General features: G+C 40.9%; 2 protein-coding genes across 12 annotated transcripts in view; one reads left to right on the forward strand and one right to left on the reverse strand.

Annotated features, from left to right (window-relative positions):
• ncoa3 (nuclear receptor coactivator 3) overlaps window positions 1-168 on the reverse strand; it is a 35,802-nt gene extending 35,634 nt beyond the window's left edge. The window contains exon 1 of the mRNA XM_086291558.1: window positions 18-168. The gene's annotated coding sequence lies outside the window, so the exon portion shown is untranslated. The remainder of the gene's footprint in view (window positions 1-17) is intronic.
• The window catches only part of zmynd8 (zinc finger, MYND-type containing 8), a 24,231-nt gene continuing 10,152 nt past the window's right edge, over window positions 1-14,079 (forward strand). For 5 of the 11 annotated variants that reach the window (XM_086291560.1, XM_086291559.1, XM_086291561.1 and 2 more), the window contains exons 1-4: window positions 5,611-5,639; window positions 5,732-5,800; window positions 9,682-9,758; window positions 10,053-10,204. In XM_086291560.1, the coding sequence (XP_086147686.1) occupies window positions 5,626-5,639; window positions 5,732-5,800; window positions 9,682-9,758; window positions 10,053-10,204 (312 nt within the window). In that variant the 5' untranslated portion in view covers window positions 5,611-5,625. Of the gene's footprint in view, window positions 164-2,274; window positions 2,401-5,519; window positions 5,640-5,731; window positions 5,801-6,441; window positions 6,563-7,253; window positions 8,053-9,681; window positions 9,759-10,052; window positions 10,205-14,079 lie in introns of those variants that run through there. The other 6 variants (XM_086291563.1, XM_086291565.1, XM_086291569.1 and 3 more) reach the window with 5 other exon arrangements.

Genomic DNA, 14,079 nt, shown 5'->3' on the forward strand with positions numbered 1-14,079 from the left:
AACTGCAGAAAACTCACCGGCTTCGACGCTTTCATTGAGTACACCAGTTTGTTTTACGCCTCTAGAAACTCTCCGCCATCTTCGGCAAGACCGTGTTTGTTTAAATGGGAAGCACTCCCAGATCGGAGGGAGCCAGCTTGTAGCAGGTCGACTGGACTTCTGGGTAATGTAGTTTTCCCCATTTATAGGTCGCATCAAAGTGTTTGGCGCGTCCTGAAAATGAACTACACGTTCCTTTAATACCCTTAGGTAATATGAGCAGCAGACACAGATATTATTAGTGGATGTAAATTTTCAATTATACACTACATGTAGTGTTAATGGCATAAAGCAGCTTCATACAAACTACTTAGCCCTCCATATCTATAGAGTATCCGTTTTTAATGTTGCTCATTTCTTATTCCTCTTAATTAATCAACATAACACTGATAGCCATTTTGAATTTATTTAAGTTAGGAATTATATATTACTAATAATACAATGTCAGTAAAATTCAGCATAATTGCATGCAATAGGGCCTGAATTATAAACATCAACTAACTAACTGTAAATATTAATCTGAGTTTTTATATACTATGTACTGTGAAATCTTATCTAACACCATTCATTGCAGCACACATCTAGTATCTTGTAGTTATATCAGTTGCAAAGTGACTGTCAGTCATATCGATAGCATGTACAGCCTGGTATCACACAGACTAATGGCATACTGTCATTTTTTTTTTTAAATAACCATGGAATCTCTGTGGCCCTTAAGCTGTACCACAGATGATAAAAAATTAAATAAATAATCTCCTCAGTGTTCTCTCCGGCACACCAGTTCAGAATTTTTACAAGTTAAGAAGGGGCGTGGGTAAAAGATGGAGAGAAAACAGCAGGATGAGGGCGAGGGGAGCGAACAAGCAAAAGTATTAAATATGCAGTTAGATCCTTACTTGATCTTTCCTGTCGGAACACTTTACTTTTGGATGTAACAAAAAAAAAGTGAAAGGCTGGTCACATATTATCTTTACAGCTAATTGCTTAGATGACACAAACTGCTGCAGCACTTGCAGCCACCCCTGCACTCTGATTTATCTATTTGCTGTGAAGACGGTAAGTATTGCCTGAGGGGTGTCATACATGATCATGAGGCCATTTTGACCCATGATGCACCACAGAGTGCCACAGGAAGTCATTCCTGTCTGTCAGACTTTACAACTCCTGCTCATGTCTCCAGGACTTTTTTCACAAGTAATATCTTGTTTATCTTGTACACATGTACAGTATATTTTTATATATACTATATACTATAATATAGAGAGTTTACATTTTATTTGTTACATATTTATATTTTAATTGAGTGTCTGCAACATTTTAATGTCCCCCCTGGGATGAATAAAGTATCATTGTAACATGAGCATATAAAGACTTATGGATTGAACCACACCCATGAGTGCTTTTCATGGAGAGAAAAAAAGTGCCTTTTTGTTGTTCGTTTCTTTTGGTTTGTTTGTTGGCCTATAGAGAGCCTCAGTTGCATTCCATGAAGAGCCAAAGAGGGGCCCAGTGGCCCTCTGTCTGTACCCCTTCCCCCACTAAACATGGAAAACTGACCGCTGCCCCCAGTACAAGACACTTTATCCCCTCCCCCTCCCCTTACCACTTTGAAAGGACAGGAGATAGCAGTTTGAAAGGACAGGAGATAGCCCCACAATCATTAATGTATTCAGACCGGTTTACCTGCAAACAGCTAACCACATGCCTTTCTTTGCCCCGCACCCATTCCCATCCCCCCATTCTCAACACTGCGTATGACCACAAAGGACAAAAACACGATCACTGCACATTCCACGTTTCTGTGTTTGAAAGAACGATTTTAAGTTATACCGTTTATTAAAGCTGTAGTGTGATTTTTAGTGCAAAGATGCAGGGGAAAAAAGAGACTTTACTTTTGGTTTGCTGCATTTCAGCCATTAGACAAATCAAATTATCAGTTAAACGTGAAAACATCTACATTTAGACACATGAATAAGATATTAATAAAATTAAATATATTTAAGTCACCCGGGCATTGTCAGGAATTTTTCTGAGGTAGGCTAATCACTTCTTTGGGTAAGCAGTGGGTAAAGCAAAATTATTAGAAGGGCAATTCACGTAAATGTCTTCCTGAAAAACAAGAAATGAACCTGGTAAAACAAAACAAAACATGCGCAGTGACAGGGAGATTTATTTTACCCGCAGAACTGATGTGCTGAGAGAGGAAAATAAATCTAAATCAGGAGCACCGGAAAAATCTAACTAGGGCGCCATCTTGGGGCCTGCCAGGCTAGTTACTAGCTCTCCAGCTCCACTCAAATACGAAGGTCACAGGGCGGAGTCTACAGTGTGGACACCTAACCGTACGGCTTGAATAGACAAGTATGGCACAAGTATATTAAAGTTTATATGTCAGACTTTTCCGACTTCTTTTCCGACCATAAAATGGTTGGAAATGAGTTATGCGGTAACAACTATAGCTAACTATCAAGCTAATCATTGAGCTGTTTTTATTTGGCTAGAGAGGTGTCGTGGGAACAGTTCCCTTATCATTTGATATTAGGAAACATGATATTTATTTTTCTTCATATACCCGACACACAGTTTTTTATTAACATGAATTAGAAACGTTTGGTAGGTAGCAACCAACAGGCTACATACACGAAAGGAGTCTTAATTTTCAATTTTCTCATTATCATACCTAAAACCTTTATTATATGTTGAGACAGTTTCGCAGAAGGACCTCTAAAGTCTGATTCTACACAGTTATATGTGTAGTCATAGTTTATTTTACAGGTTTCTATGTCAACTTCCTATTTAATCATGTATCATAGATTACATACACCCGGTACTTTTCTAGCTAGCAGTTACTGGTTTAAGGGGTATTTAGTGATTTGAGATACAGACGAAGAGAAGAATTTGGGCAGTTTTTTTTCCTTGTTTTTCTTCTTTTGACCCCCAGAGTCTTTAGCACGCTCTTCTGGCAATGTTTAACTTTTTTCAGTAAGTTTACATCGTTATTTTCCGAGTTCATCTCGCGAAGGTAATAAATAACAACTACAATATCATTGCCATTATTATACACCGTGCACCATCTAACATTCATTTCCTTCATTTGGCAGCATATGTGTCTGAATCAACAGAAAAAAGCTATCATTTGGACTAGAAGATTAATTCAGATAAATTTGTTAATTTTTGACGTCCAGTGAATTTATGGGCTACTGAGTGGCATGCTGTGATAACGTTTTACCACTAGAGGTCAGTGTTGTCTTACTTCCTGTAGAAGAGAGGCCACAAACGTCTGAGGAAATGAGCCAGGTGGTGCTCAAAAGACAAACCTTTTACGTTTTCAGAAATATACAACAGTAATTGCACTCTGGCTTTTTTGAATAATCATTTCCTCACAGAGGAACAATAATGAGCTTTCCTTTCTTTAGCATATTACTCCATGCCAAGATGTATGCCTGGAATTTAGAATAGAAAACAGGAGCGGTGGGTAGTTTATTATCTGCAGTTTATTGTTCTGTAGATGGCTTTGCGTCACCAATGCCAATTTTATTTTGGCAGTGAGCACTGAGCTATGAGTCTATATATCTTTGCTAAACAAGCCAGCTCCGTGGGCTCTTTGTTTGAAGAATATTAATGACTCAGTTATAAAGAGTAAAGTGTTTTCATGAATGAGAAAGTTAAGGGTGTAAATTTCAGATAATACCTCTGTGGTCCATCGCACTGCATTTTATTTATTTTCAAAGAGACAAACACGTAGTTTTCACAGGAAGAGGTACTCCCTTGCTCTTTCTATAGGAATTAAGAGGATAAGTAGCCGTCACATACTGCTAATCAAATGGACTTGATTAACTGATGAGGTGTGACTACCTCTGTGAAAGCTGTTTTTTTTTTTTGCAGTTTGCTGGTCTGGGGCATTCAGGTGTGTGTTAACACAGTGCTAAGGAAGAAAGACATCAGCAGTGATCTTAGAGAAGTAATTGCTGCTCCTCATTTCCATTTCCGAACAACATGAAGTCAGTCATTCTACAGTGAGACAGATTATTCAACAGTGGAAAACATTAAAGACAGCTGCCAATCTTCCCAGCAAGCTCACCCCAAGGTCAGCCTATACAATGCTCAGAGAAACTGCAAAAAAGCCAGGAGCTACAATTTGGACTACAGACATGTAGGGTAGCTTTACAGTTAGCATGTTAAATGTTTATAACGTCAAATTTTCATAACACTACAATTAGAGAAAGAAAATAGAAAACGACAAGTATGGCTTATTTGGAAGAGTTGCCAGGAGAAAACCTCTTCACTCAAAAAGAACATTTACAGGGCCGCTTAGCTTTGCAAAGCAGCATCAGAGTAAATTACAAGACCTCTGGAACAATGTCCTTTGATCAGATGAGATCAAAGTGGAGATGTTTGACCAAAACCAAACACAGGATATCAGCACAAACACCCCCATACCAACTGTCAAGCATGGTCATGGAGGGGTAATTATTTGAGCTTGCTTTGCCATAGTGAAAGCTTTCATGAAACTGCATCATGCAGCTGAACAATGATCCTAAACACACAAATCCACAACAGAATGCCTGAAAAAGAAAAGAATTGAGGTGTTCTTGTGGTTCAACCAGACATCAGCCTGACTGAAACACTGTGCCAGGGCCTAAGAGAGCTGTGCATAAAGAAATACTCGCAAACCTCAATGAACTTATGCAGGATTATAAAGAAGAGTGGTTCAAAATCGCTCCTCAGTGACAGGAAAGACTGAAAAAAGGTTATACAGAAAATTGGTCAAAATTAGGCAACTTTAAATTTTTGCTTTATAGGTTTCACTTAATGCTAGAAGTGAAAATAAAGCTTAATGTAAAAAAGAAACACGTGTGAACCCTTTACAATGAAATATAAAGTAACATACAGATTCTTATACTCTTATTGAATTATACTGCATGGTTGAAAGTGATAACAGAAACTGAACCACTGCAACCACATTGTTAACAACAAACAACAGCAGTTCAAAGGCCCAGGTATGACTGAAACACATGACTGTAATTTGGTGTTCAGACTGAACCTTTACAGGTCAAACACACAGAGTGCATTTCATGTCGTGTCTGCCTACCCACTGGCTTTTATTTACATAGCAGTTTCTTTATCTTTCCCATGATGTCAGCTTACTTTGAGGGTGGAAACTTGTGAGACAAATTCCTTTCTAACACCACACGGGCCTGTTTATTATGCATGTGACTGCTGACTGCTGTTCGTAGCTGTACTGAAGAGCTCCTTTATAGCAAGTTGTCTGCAGGCTTCTTGTTATGTGTGGGTTGTCAGTGGCTGATTATTTTGATCTGGGCCTAGAGATTCCTGCTAGCTCTGAGTACTGCGTTTCAGCTTGCCTGTGCTAAACAAAAGACAAGCAGCCAGGAAATACACCAGCCAATCAGCAGCTGCCTTATATGCTGACAGCACATGGAGCCAGTCCTAGCGTAGCTTTTATCTGAACAGTTGAGTCGGACAGCTTGGAGAGCCGTGGCTGTGCTCTGAGCAGGGTGAGGGCTGACAGGGCTGTCCTCCATGTTTTAATAAGCATTGACATATCACACAGAGTATTTAGCCATGCATCCACAGAGGTAAGCCTTATTTTCATCTTTTTCCACATATACTACTTTGTCTATGAGGCACCAGATCTGTGCCTGAGTAATAATATAGGTTTGTCTGACAGAATGGGGGAGGGGAAGCATATTTGTCACTCACAGCACAGGAGTGGAGCCTGGAAGGAGAGCAATGCATGGTATAGTATAACAGACAGCCTCTGCTAGCTGGTTGGCTCTGTGAATATGCATAGTAGAGGGCCATAGGTCACATCCAAGGTCATTGTATGGTCTGACTAAGAAAACCTGCTTCCTTTTGTAAAGTTCAAAAGAGAAGTGACGTTCTGTGACTGTCCCTGGCCTTTGACAGGCCCAGTGAGAGAAACCAGGCAGGATGGGAGAGCAGTTCAGAGAGGAGATCCCAGAGGAATTAACAGATGGTAAACTGACAGCACAGCAAGTTTAATTTAGACCTCGAACAAGAATGAGAGCAAGGCAGCAGGGTACTCTTGTTAATTGTTTGCCAGACTAACACGGCAGGGAAGAACAGACTGTAAATGATAAAACTGTATTTTCATCCGGAACCCAGTTCACCCCAGAAAGGGGAATGCAACCTCCCCCAAAAAACAAACAAACATGCTGTTAAAAAGCCTGTGAGCTGATCATCATTATTATAAAAATACAAATTATTTATTGAGTAAATATGCTGTAGCTGCTTATTTATCACGAGCTTGGAAAAACTGCCTGAGCTTAATGGTGTGCACTGCCTCCCAGTGTTGTTCTCTGCTGCTGAGTGTCAGCCATTTTAGAGAGCTTCCCCTTTCTGTCCCTCTGCTCCAAGCACACTGAGTATTTGTATGTAAGACAGAAGGAAAGAAGGGAAGGACTTCCTCTCAAAAGGCTCTGCACAGAAACCTCATCTCATCCAGAGAAGCTTTTGCAGCCTTTTTGAAGTCGACCAGGTTAGATTGAATTCTGTTTATGCATAATGGTGTTGGTGTTTTGTGTGCATGGAGAAGATACACATTTTAAATTCAGTCAATGATTGTGTCATTTTTCTGTCGGTTTAGCAACATTATTTATATACCATGTAATATTATTGACAATGATTATAATGGACAGAGCAAGTCAAATGTAACCAGTGGGGTTATGGCCTGGATATAATATGGTGTTTATAAATGTGCTTGACCAGGGTTCAGGAACGATTTGTAAGGACTGAAACAACAAAGTCAACACTCAGTTTGCTGTGAATGGTGTCTGGTAATGTGTTTAATCCCCCCCAATTCCACTACGCTTTTTTTCAGGATTTGTACAGTTACACTCACACCTACACATACAGCCTTTTTAGTTTGGTTTGTGCCTTTACAGAGTCCTTCCTCGCATGTTTAAATAGATATAACATGTTTTAAGGTATGGTTTTCCCACAGAAAACTGGTCATTTGCTTAGTAATTCTTAGTGACTTCTGTGCCTCGCTCATCACGCTTTCCTTTTTTACCAGGAGTATCCAAGAACGGTTTCCTAGTGTCAAACGTTTAAGCGTGTATCTGTTTTATCTCGTAGTCTGTATTTATGTTTTATGAGAACTGTGTTTGAATTGTGTATGCTATTTGTATCCATGTCTTTGAGGTACTTGATGTAAGGAAATAAATATATTTGGCTTAAAAAAATGAATACCTCTGCTTTAACGGTCAGCTTACGTCACACTGTGTGCTCAGATTTTCAGGCTGACAGTAGATGGAGGAAGGAGGCTATGCAGTCCATAGTGTGTAAAAGGCCTGTGACATTTTTCAGCCTCATCTTTGTGTCCACCTTTAGGGCCCTTGCTATATATCAGCATGCCGGGGCACATCATAAGCTGCATGTGGTCCTGTGCAGCAGATCTGACTGGTGCCGTGTGTACGTGCTATGTGTGCAGTGTGCACATTGGCCAAAGAGAGAGAGCGTGAGGAAAAAAGAGAGAGAGAGAGAGAGAGTCTTCAAAATGGACGCCATACACATATACTGGCTGAGAGCACAGAGAGAAGGAATCTGATCCCCTCCTTGTCAAGCCCGTAGGGCTGCATCTTACATGTCTGATAAAAGGAACAGAGCCAGAGTATGACTGGATGGAGTTTTAAGGCAGTGAGGGACTTGGTTTTCACGACTGTTTTTGTGACAGCGAGGATCAGTCCTCTCTGCATTGCAGCATTGTGGTTGAGGAGAGCGGGGAGAAGAGAGCCTGTGTGGCACACCGAGCTGAGCACCCAATCAGGCACCTCCGTGTGGTGCTTGAGCCAATCGGCAGCTCGCAGCCGAGGTTAAAGATTGTCAATTGCAGGAGAGAGCAGCAGGGAGAGAAGGCCTTCTGGGAAACCTGGACCCATCTTTTCCCTCATCCCCCAACGTCCTCAATTGATAAAGATAAAGATTAAAGAATAGGCTGAAGAATCTGTATGTGAGTAAGGAAAAAAGGTATGCCGTTCATTTCCTACATTGAGGCATGATTGTTATGGCAGTAGTGGGTGTGGAAGGGGATGTGTCAGAAGGTTACAGGGTTACAATGTGCTGAACTGAACGTGCTGTGGTCTCTGATTTATAAAGGGATTTTGTCAGGATAGACAGCAGTGAGTTCCCTCCTGTCTCTCTTTCCCTTTGTGTGTTGTTGTATTTCCTGGCCTGGACAGGACATGATGGTGCAGGGGTAAACTGTCTAAGGCTGTCCAGAAAGGCTGGATGAGGAGGCCAGTAAAGCAGTTTCACTGCACTCTTATTTTTGTCTGTAGATGTGCTGTATTTCTGGATGTCATTTCATCTTACTGTAGGGATTGAGGAGGTTGAAGGGTGTGGGGGTTGGGGAACAAGATAATCGAAATGGAAGCAGTATTCTAGCTGGATGAAAACAATACATTTAAAAGGTGTTTTTGTGAAGTGTAAGGGAAATAAATATGGAAAAAACCTGGTTCATCTGAGCACAGAGGCCACTGCATCTGCTGTGGCGTCAGAGAAAACCGTAATAACAAAAGAAACGACAACAGAGCACCTGTAAACCAAGGTGACTCAGATGAGAAAAAACCTGTTGGTTTGAGAGCACATTTTGGATTGCATTTGAATGTTCTTTTTCTCCAACAGAACTGTGGATGTGATTGTGCTTTCCACTACGATGCGCTGGCTGGTATTGGCTCGATTAATGAATATGACTTTTTGTTTAGACTATTTACATGCTGTTAACTTGTTGGATGTCAGAAAACGCAGACATTTCTTTCCTGTGTTTTCATATTTACTATTTATTAGGTCAGTAGAGAAAAGTGTCTAATACTAATAAATGGAGAATGGCAGCACACATTGTACTCATGTTGTCTCAGTATTGGTTAATTTTAACTTTCCTTGAGATCAAGATGTGGCCTTTGTTCTGAGCTGCTGGTATATTGGTTTGCTCTCTCATTTTGAGTCTTCTAGCTGCAAAACATTCACATAAATTGTTAGGACTATTACCAGTGGAGCATTTGTTTTCAGGTTTTGTAGTGTTGTGCTGTTGAAGTTTTGCTTACTCTGTCTTTTAAAGTCAATCTCACCTTTTTTACCTTTGAAAATCAAAGGAATTATTTCTTGACATGACATAGACTTACTGCTGGATATCATTCACATCAAGTCTTTGAAACCTGCAATACTTTAGCTCAGCTCCTTTCTTGAAATACTGAGACACTTCTTCTCGCCTATGTGACCCAACTCTCACCAGAAACCTGTTGTCATTTTTTCTCTAAAAGAACTTTTCTTCACATGATAGGAGGTGATCCAGAAAGTTATAGAATAAGGTTAAGAAAACCTGACCACTTGCATACCTACTAATGAACCTCACAACTGGAAGTCATTAATAAGAGAGGTTATTTTGTATTCAGCAGTGAGCTTTATTAATTCTGGTCCTTTTTCTTACGTGCAATTTGGTTCAATCGTAATTACACTAAGAAAGTAACGTTCCTCATACACCGTGTCTTTTCCCCTTTTCCGAAACATTTAGAAAAATAACAATATGACACATTTTCAGCTGACTGTTACATTTGACTGCACTACACATTTGAATACCTGTGGCAATGTTATTTTCAGTTTGGAAGAAGAAGAAGAGGGAAAAACAGAAGAACAGGCTGTAACAGAAGAAATGGAGATCTCAACACGGTCCAAAGGTAAAAATAAAGTATGCAAGGTATTCAGATGGTAAGGCTCTCTTTCTCCACCTGCAGCGTTTCTAAACTTTTTATGTGTAAAGTGATTTTGGTTTGGTTTATTACTATGAATTAGACGAGCTAACTCACAGTTCACCTGTGGCAACCCCTTGCAAGTAAGATTACATCTGAAAGAAGCTATTTTAGTGGCGCCACTCAGTTGTGTGAGTTCAAGAAAAGATGGTTGTCATTTCTGATACTTTTTCCTGCTTTTAGAATCAATATGTCTGTTTGATCTCTGATTATTGTCTGCAGTTTCAGAGGCTGGTTCAACAGAAAGGGTGGCACCAAAAAGAAAGATGCCCAGTCCTTCTCAGTCATCCAACGGTCACTCCTCTGCTGAGACCTCACCGTGCCCAGTGAAAAAGAAGAAGAAACCAGGTGCTGTTAGCAGCAGCAAAGACCAGGTACCAGTCAGTTCACAGCTGAGGATTTTTTTTTTTTTATAAATAAACTATATTTATAATAATAACACAGCAACAACTAGTTGATCATATTTTATGGCTGCACGATTTTGCATAAAATGAGAATCACGATTTTTTGGCTTAGAATTGAGATCACGATTCTCTCACGATTTTCTTTTCCAGTATAAATATTTATTGCACTTATTAACTGCACATCAACTTCGTAACAGTTGAGACTGAACATAAAAACAATAAATAAACATAAAAACAACAAATGTCTCACGTTTTGTTGTTGCCGCAAAATGTTGTACTGCTTGAAATTCCGTCTCCACCGTTGCTCGACGCTGCGTGTATAGAGCAGGTAGTGCAACAATAGAAAAATAGTTGCGGGACGGCACTGTGTAGCGTTTGTCTAGGGTGTTGATCATTTTCCTAAATCCCTCGTTTTGCACAGTGTTGATGGGAGCCATATCTTTGGTCAGGTGATAAGTGATAGCCTCCGTAATTTCTTTGTGCCTGCGGGAGTTCGACGTGTATAGGGAAGCGCTGTATAAGGTTCCCGTTATTGATGTTTGGGTGGTTGACCGGAACGGATTTTCTCCTGTCACTTTCTCGTCATCCCTGTCGTGCTCTCCGTTGTTTTTTCCCTGCCAATTTTAGCTTCACACGGCACAGCTTCTGTATCACGTGGTATAAGGCTCCGCCCTTGTCATATGTTGAGCAGGAAAAGTGAGCGCTTGTTTTCATGCAGAGTACGTCCCGGATCAAAATGCGGTACAATCGTCGTCTTTTTTTTTTTTTTTTAAATCGTTGTCATTTGGAAATGAGATCGCACATAAGTATGAATCGAGATCGCGATTTTCTAACGATTAATCGTGCAGCCCTAAGTAAAATTGATAAAAAATATCAACAGTCCAAACTTTTTAAAGATACATTTATATAGTTAAAAGAAAATATATTTTGCTCTTATGTATTATCTTAATTAAAGGCTCATTTTTCACAGATAATTACAAAAATATTTTGTTTCTTATCTAGTGGCACTGATAATGTAAAAGGGTTTTAGGGGGTTTTGTTCAAATTTGTAATAATAGATGATCCAAAATATTTAGGAGAGAATCACATGTTACTAGAAAATATCAGCACTTCACTCTTTTGAATTTTTGCTTTTCAATATATGGGATTAAATATCCTGCACTAGCCTATATAGATATTGTATCATTACCAATCACTGGTGATTTTGCCAAAAGGTGTATTCAAGATGCCAGATTTATTTACTGCAAAGAGCAGTGGATATTGTCCCTTCTGAATGTGAAAGGCATGGACAAATCAGGCTACAGTATTCATGAAGTTTAAGTCAACTCAGACTTCAATAAGTTACACAATTTTAATAGCACAAGATAATTCTTTTGTGATGTATTGTATCGTTGGGAAGTTTCTGATAGGGCTTATATAAGATTTAGAGGCCATGTCCAATATTTTTTATGTTTGTCTGTTAGTTTTGACCTGATTAATACTGTTAATGCCTGAGTATTATGTGAAAATGAAGTCTGTGCAGCTGTAATTTTAACAAATGCTTTTATAGTTGCCAGTATTTCAGTAAAATTCCCTACAATCTGTACTATAATAATTACATGATTACTTGTGGCTTATGATTTAGCTTGCATTGCCATGTGAACGCTTTGCTTGCTTTCTGCTCAAAGCAAATCACAAATTTACATTAAGATAAGATAAGATAAGATAAGACTTTATTGATCCCACAACGGGGAAGTTTTTGTGTCACCTCAGCTCAGGTACAGATATGGTAAATGGTAAATGGCCTGTATTTGTATAGCGCTTTTCTAGTCCCTAAGGACCCCAAAGCGCTTTACACAACCTGTCATCCACCCATTCACACACACATTCACACACTGATATCAGATATCAGAAGGAAATACAAAAATACAAATAAGTACAATCAGTGAAAAAAAGTAAGATAATACACTATATACAATGGCAGCATACACAGTATGTGATTATGGATATGGTTGGAAATATGGAAGACATAAACTATATAGCTTGACATAACTATTGTACCACTACTATTCCTATTTATAGACATGTACACACACACATGTACACACTAAATATACATATGTATACATATATACCTGCACATGTCCATACACATGGAAGGTCCATTATGCATGAAGTGGTGACCGTGGATGTTCACAGTGTCCAGTGACTTATGACATCGTGATTGAGGAGTTATAGAGTCTAACTGCTGTTGGGATGAATGATCTGCGAAAGCGCTCCTTCCTGCAGTGAGGGTGTTTCAATCTCTGACTAAAGGAGCTGCTCAACCCACTCACATACTCATGCAGTGGGTGATGTGGGTTGTTCATGATGGATGTCAGCTTTACTAACATCCTCCTCTTGCCAACCACCTCTACAGACTCCAGGGGACATCCCAGCACGGAGCTAGACCTCCGCACCAGTTTGTCAATCCTGTTCCTGTCCCTGTCCGTGCATCCACTCCCCCAGCAGGCCACTGCATAGGAAAGGGCAGATGCTACCACAGTGTCATAGAATGTCCTTAACAGAGTCCTGCAGACTCCGAAGGACCTCAGTCTCCTCAGCAGGTGGAGTCGACTCTGACCCTTCTTATACAGGACGTCTGTATTTGTAGTCCAGTCCAGTTTATTGTTGAGGTGAACACCCAGGTACTTATAAGAGTCCACTATCTCAATGTCTTTCCCTTGGATGTTCACCGGTGTTGTAGGGGGTGACTTCCTCCTGAAGTCTATGATCATCTCCTTTGTCTTGCCGGTGTTGATTTGGAGTACATTGGTCTCAGACCAGCCAACAAAGTCACTGACGACCCCCCTGTATTCCTGATCATTCCCGTCTGATACGCATCCAATGATGGCTGTATCATCTGAGAACTTCTGTATATGGCAATCGTCCGAATTATAACAGAAGTCTGAAGTGTAAAGGCTGAACAGGAAAGGTGAGAGAACCGTGCCCTGTGGTGCCCCCGTGCTGCCGATTACCACCTCGGACACACAGTCATGGAGCCTCACATACTGTTGTCTGTTGGTAAGGTAGTCGATGGTCCATGTAGTGAGCTGTTTGCCTACTCCGGCTCCCTCCAGCTTTCCTCTCAGTAGTGCAGGTTGGATGGTGTTGAAAGCACTGGAGAAGTCAAAAAACATGATCCTCACAGTGCTCCCCGCCTGCTCTAGGTGAGAGAGGGATCGGTGTAACAGGTAGATGACAGCGTTATCCACCCCAATTCCAGAACGGTAGGCGAACATCACTGAGCCCACCAGTGGCCGAAGGTGGTGCAGGATGAGCCTTTCCATGGTCTTCATCAGATGAGAAGTCAAGGCAACAGGCCTGAAGTGGTTGGGCTCCCTGGGTTGTGCGATTTTTGGCACAGGAACCACACAGGAAGTCTTTCACAGTTCAGGAACCCTCTCCAAGCTCATGCTCAGGTTGAAGATGTACAGGGCCACCTGACAGAGCTGGTCTGCACAGTCCCTGAGCAGTCTGGAGCAGATTCCATCCGGACCTGCTGCCTTCCTTGCCTTCGTCCTCTTGAGCTGATTTCTCAGCTGTGAAGTAGATGTGAGGCTGGGCTGGAATGGAGGGTGGGGCTGGCTCTGTTGTGGGTAGATGTGTGGATAGGGTTGAAGCAGGGTTGTGGTGAGAGGAGAGCTCAGGTGACAATGGCATTGCACCCGGGGGGCGGCAACTGGACGAGGGTTAATGGAACCTGGGGGGTGGGAGAGGTGATAAGTGGGCCATTGTCAAATCTGTTAAAAACAGATTCAAGTTGTTAGCCCACCCCCGGCCAGCAGACACTGTGGCTCCTCCATTGTCCTGGAAGTGGCCAGAGA

This window comes from Aulonocara sp. 'chitande type north' Nkhata Bay, linkage group LG5, assembly GCF_057382095.1.
Source record: "Aulonocara sp. 'chitande type north' Nkhata Bay isolate Kocher_YH1m ecotype deep benthic linkage group LG5, A_spYH_male_GT1.1, whole genome shotgun sequence".
NCBI lineage: Eukaryota > Metazoa > Chordata > Actinopteri > Cichliformes > Cichlidae > Aulonocara > Aulonocara sp. 'chitande type north' Nkhata Bay.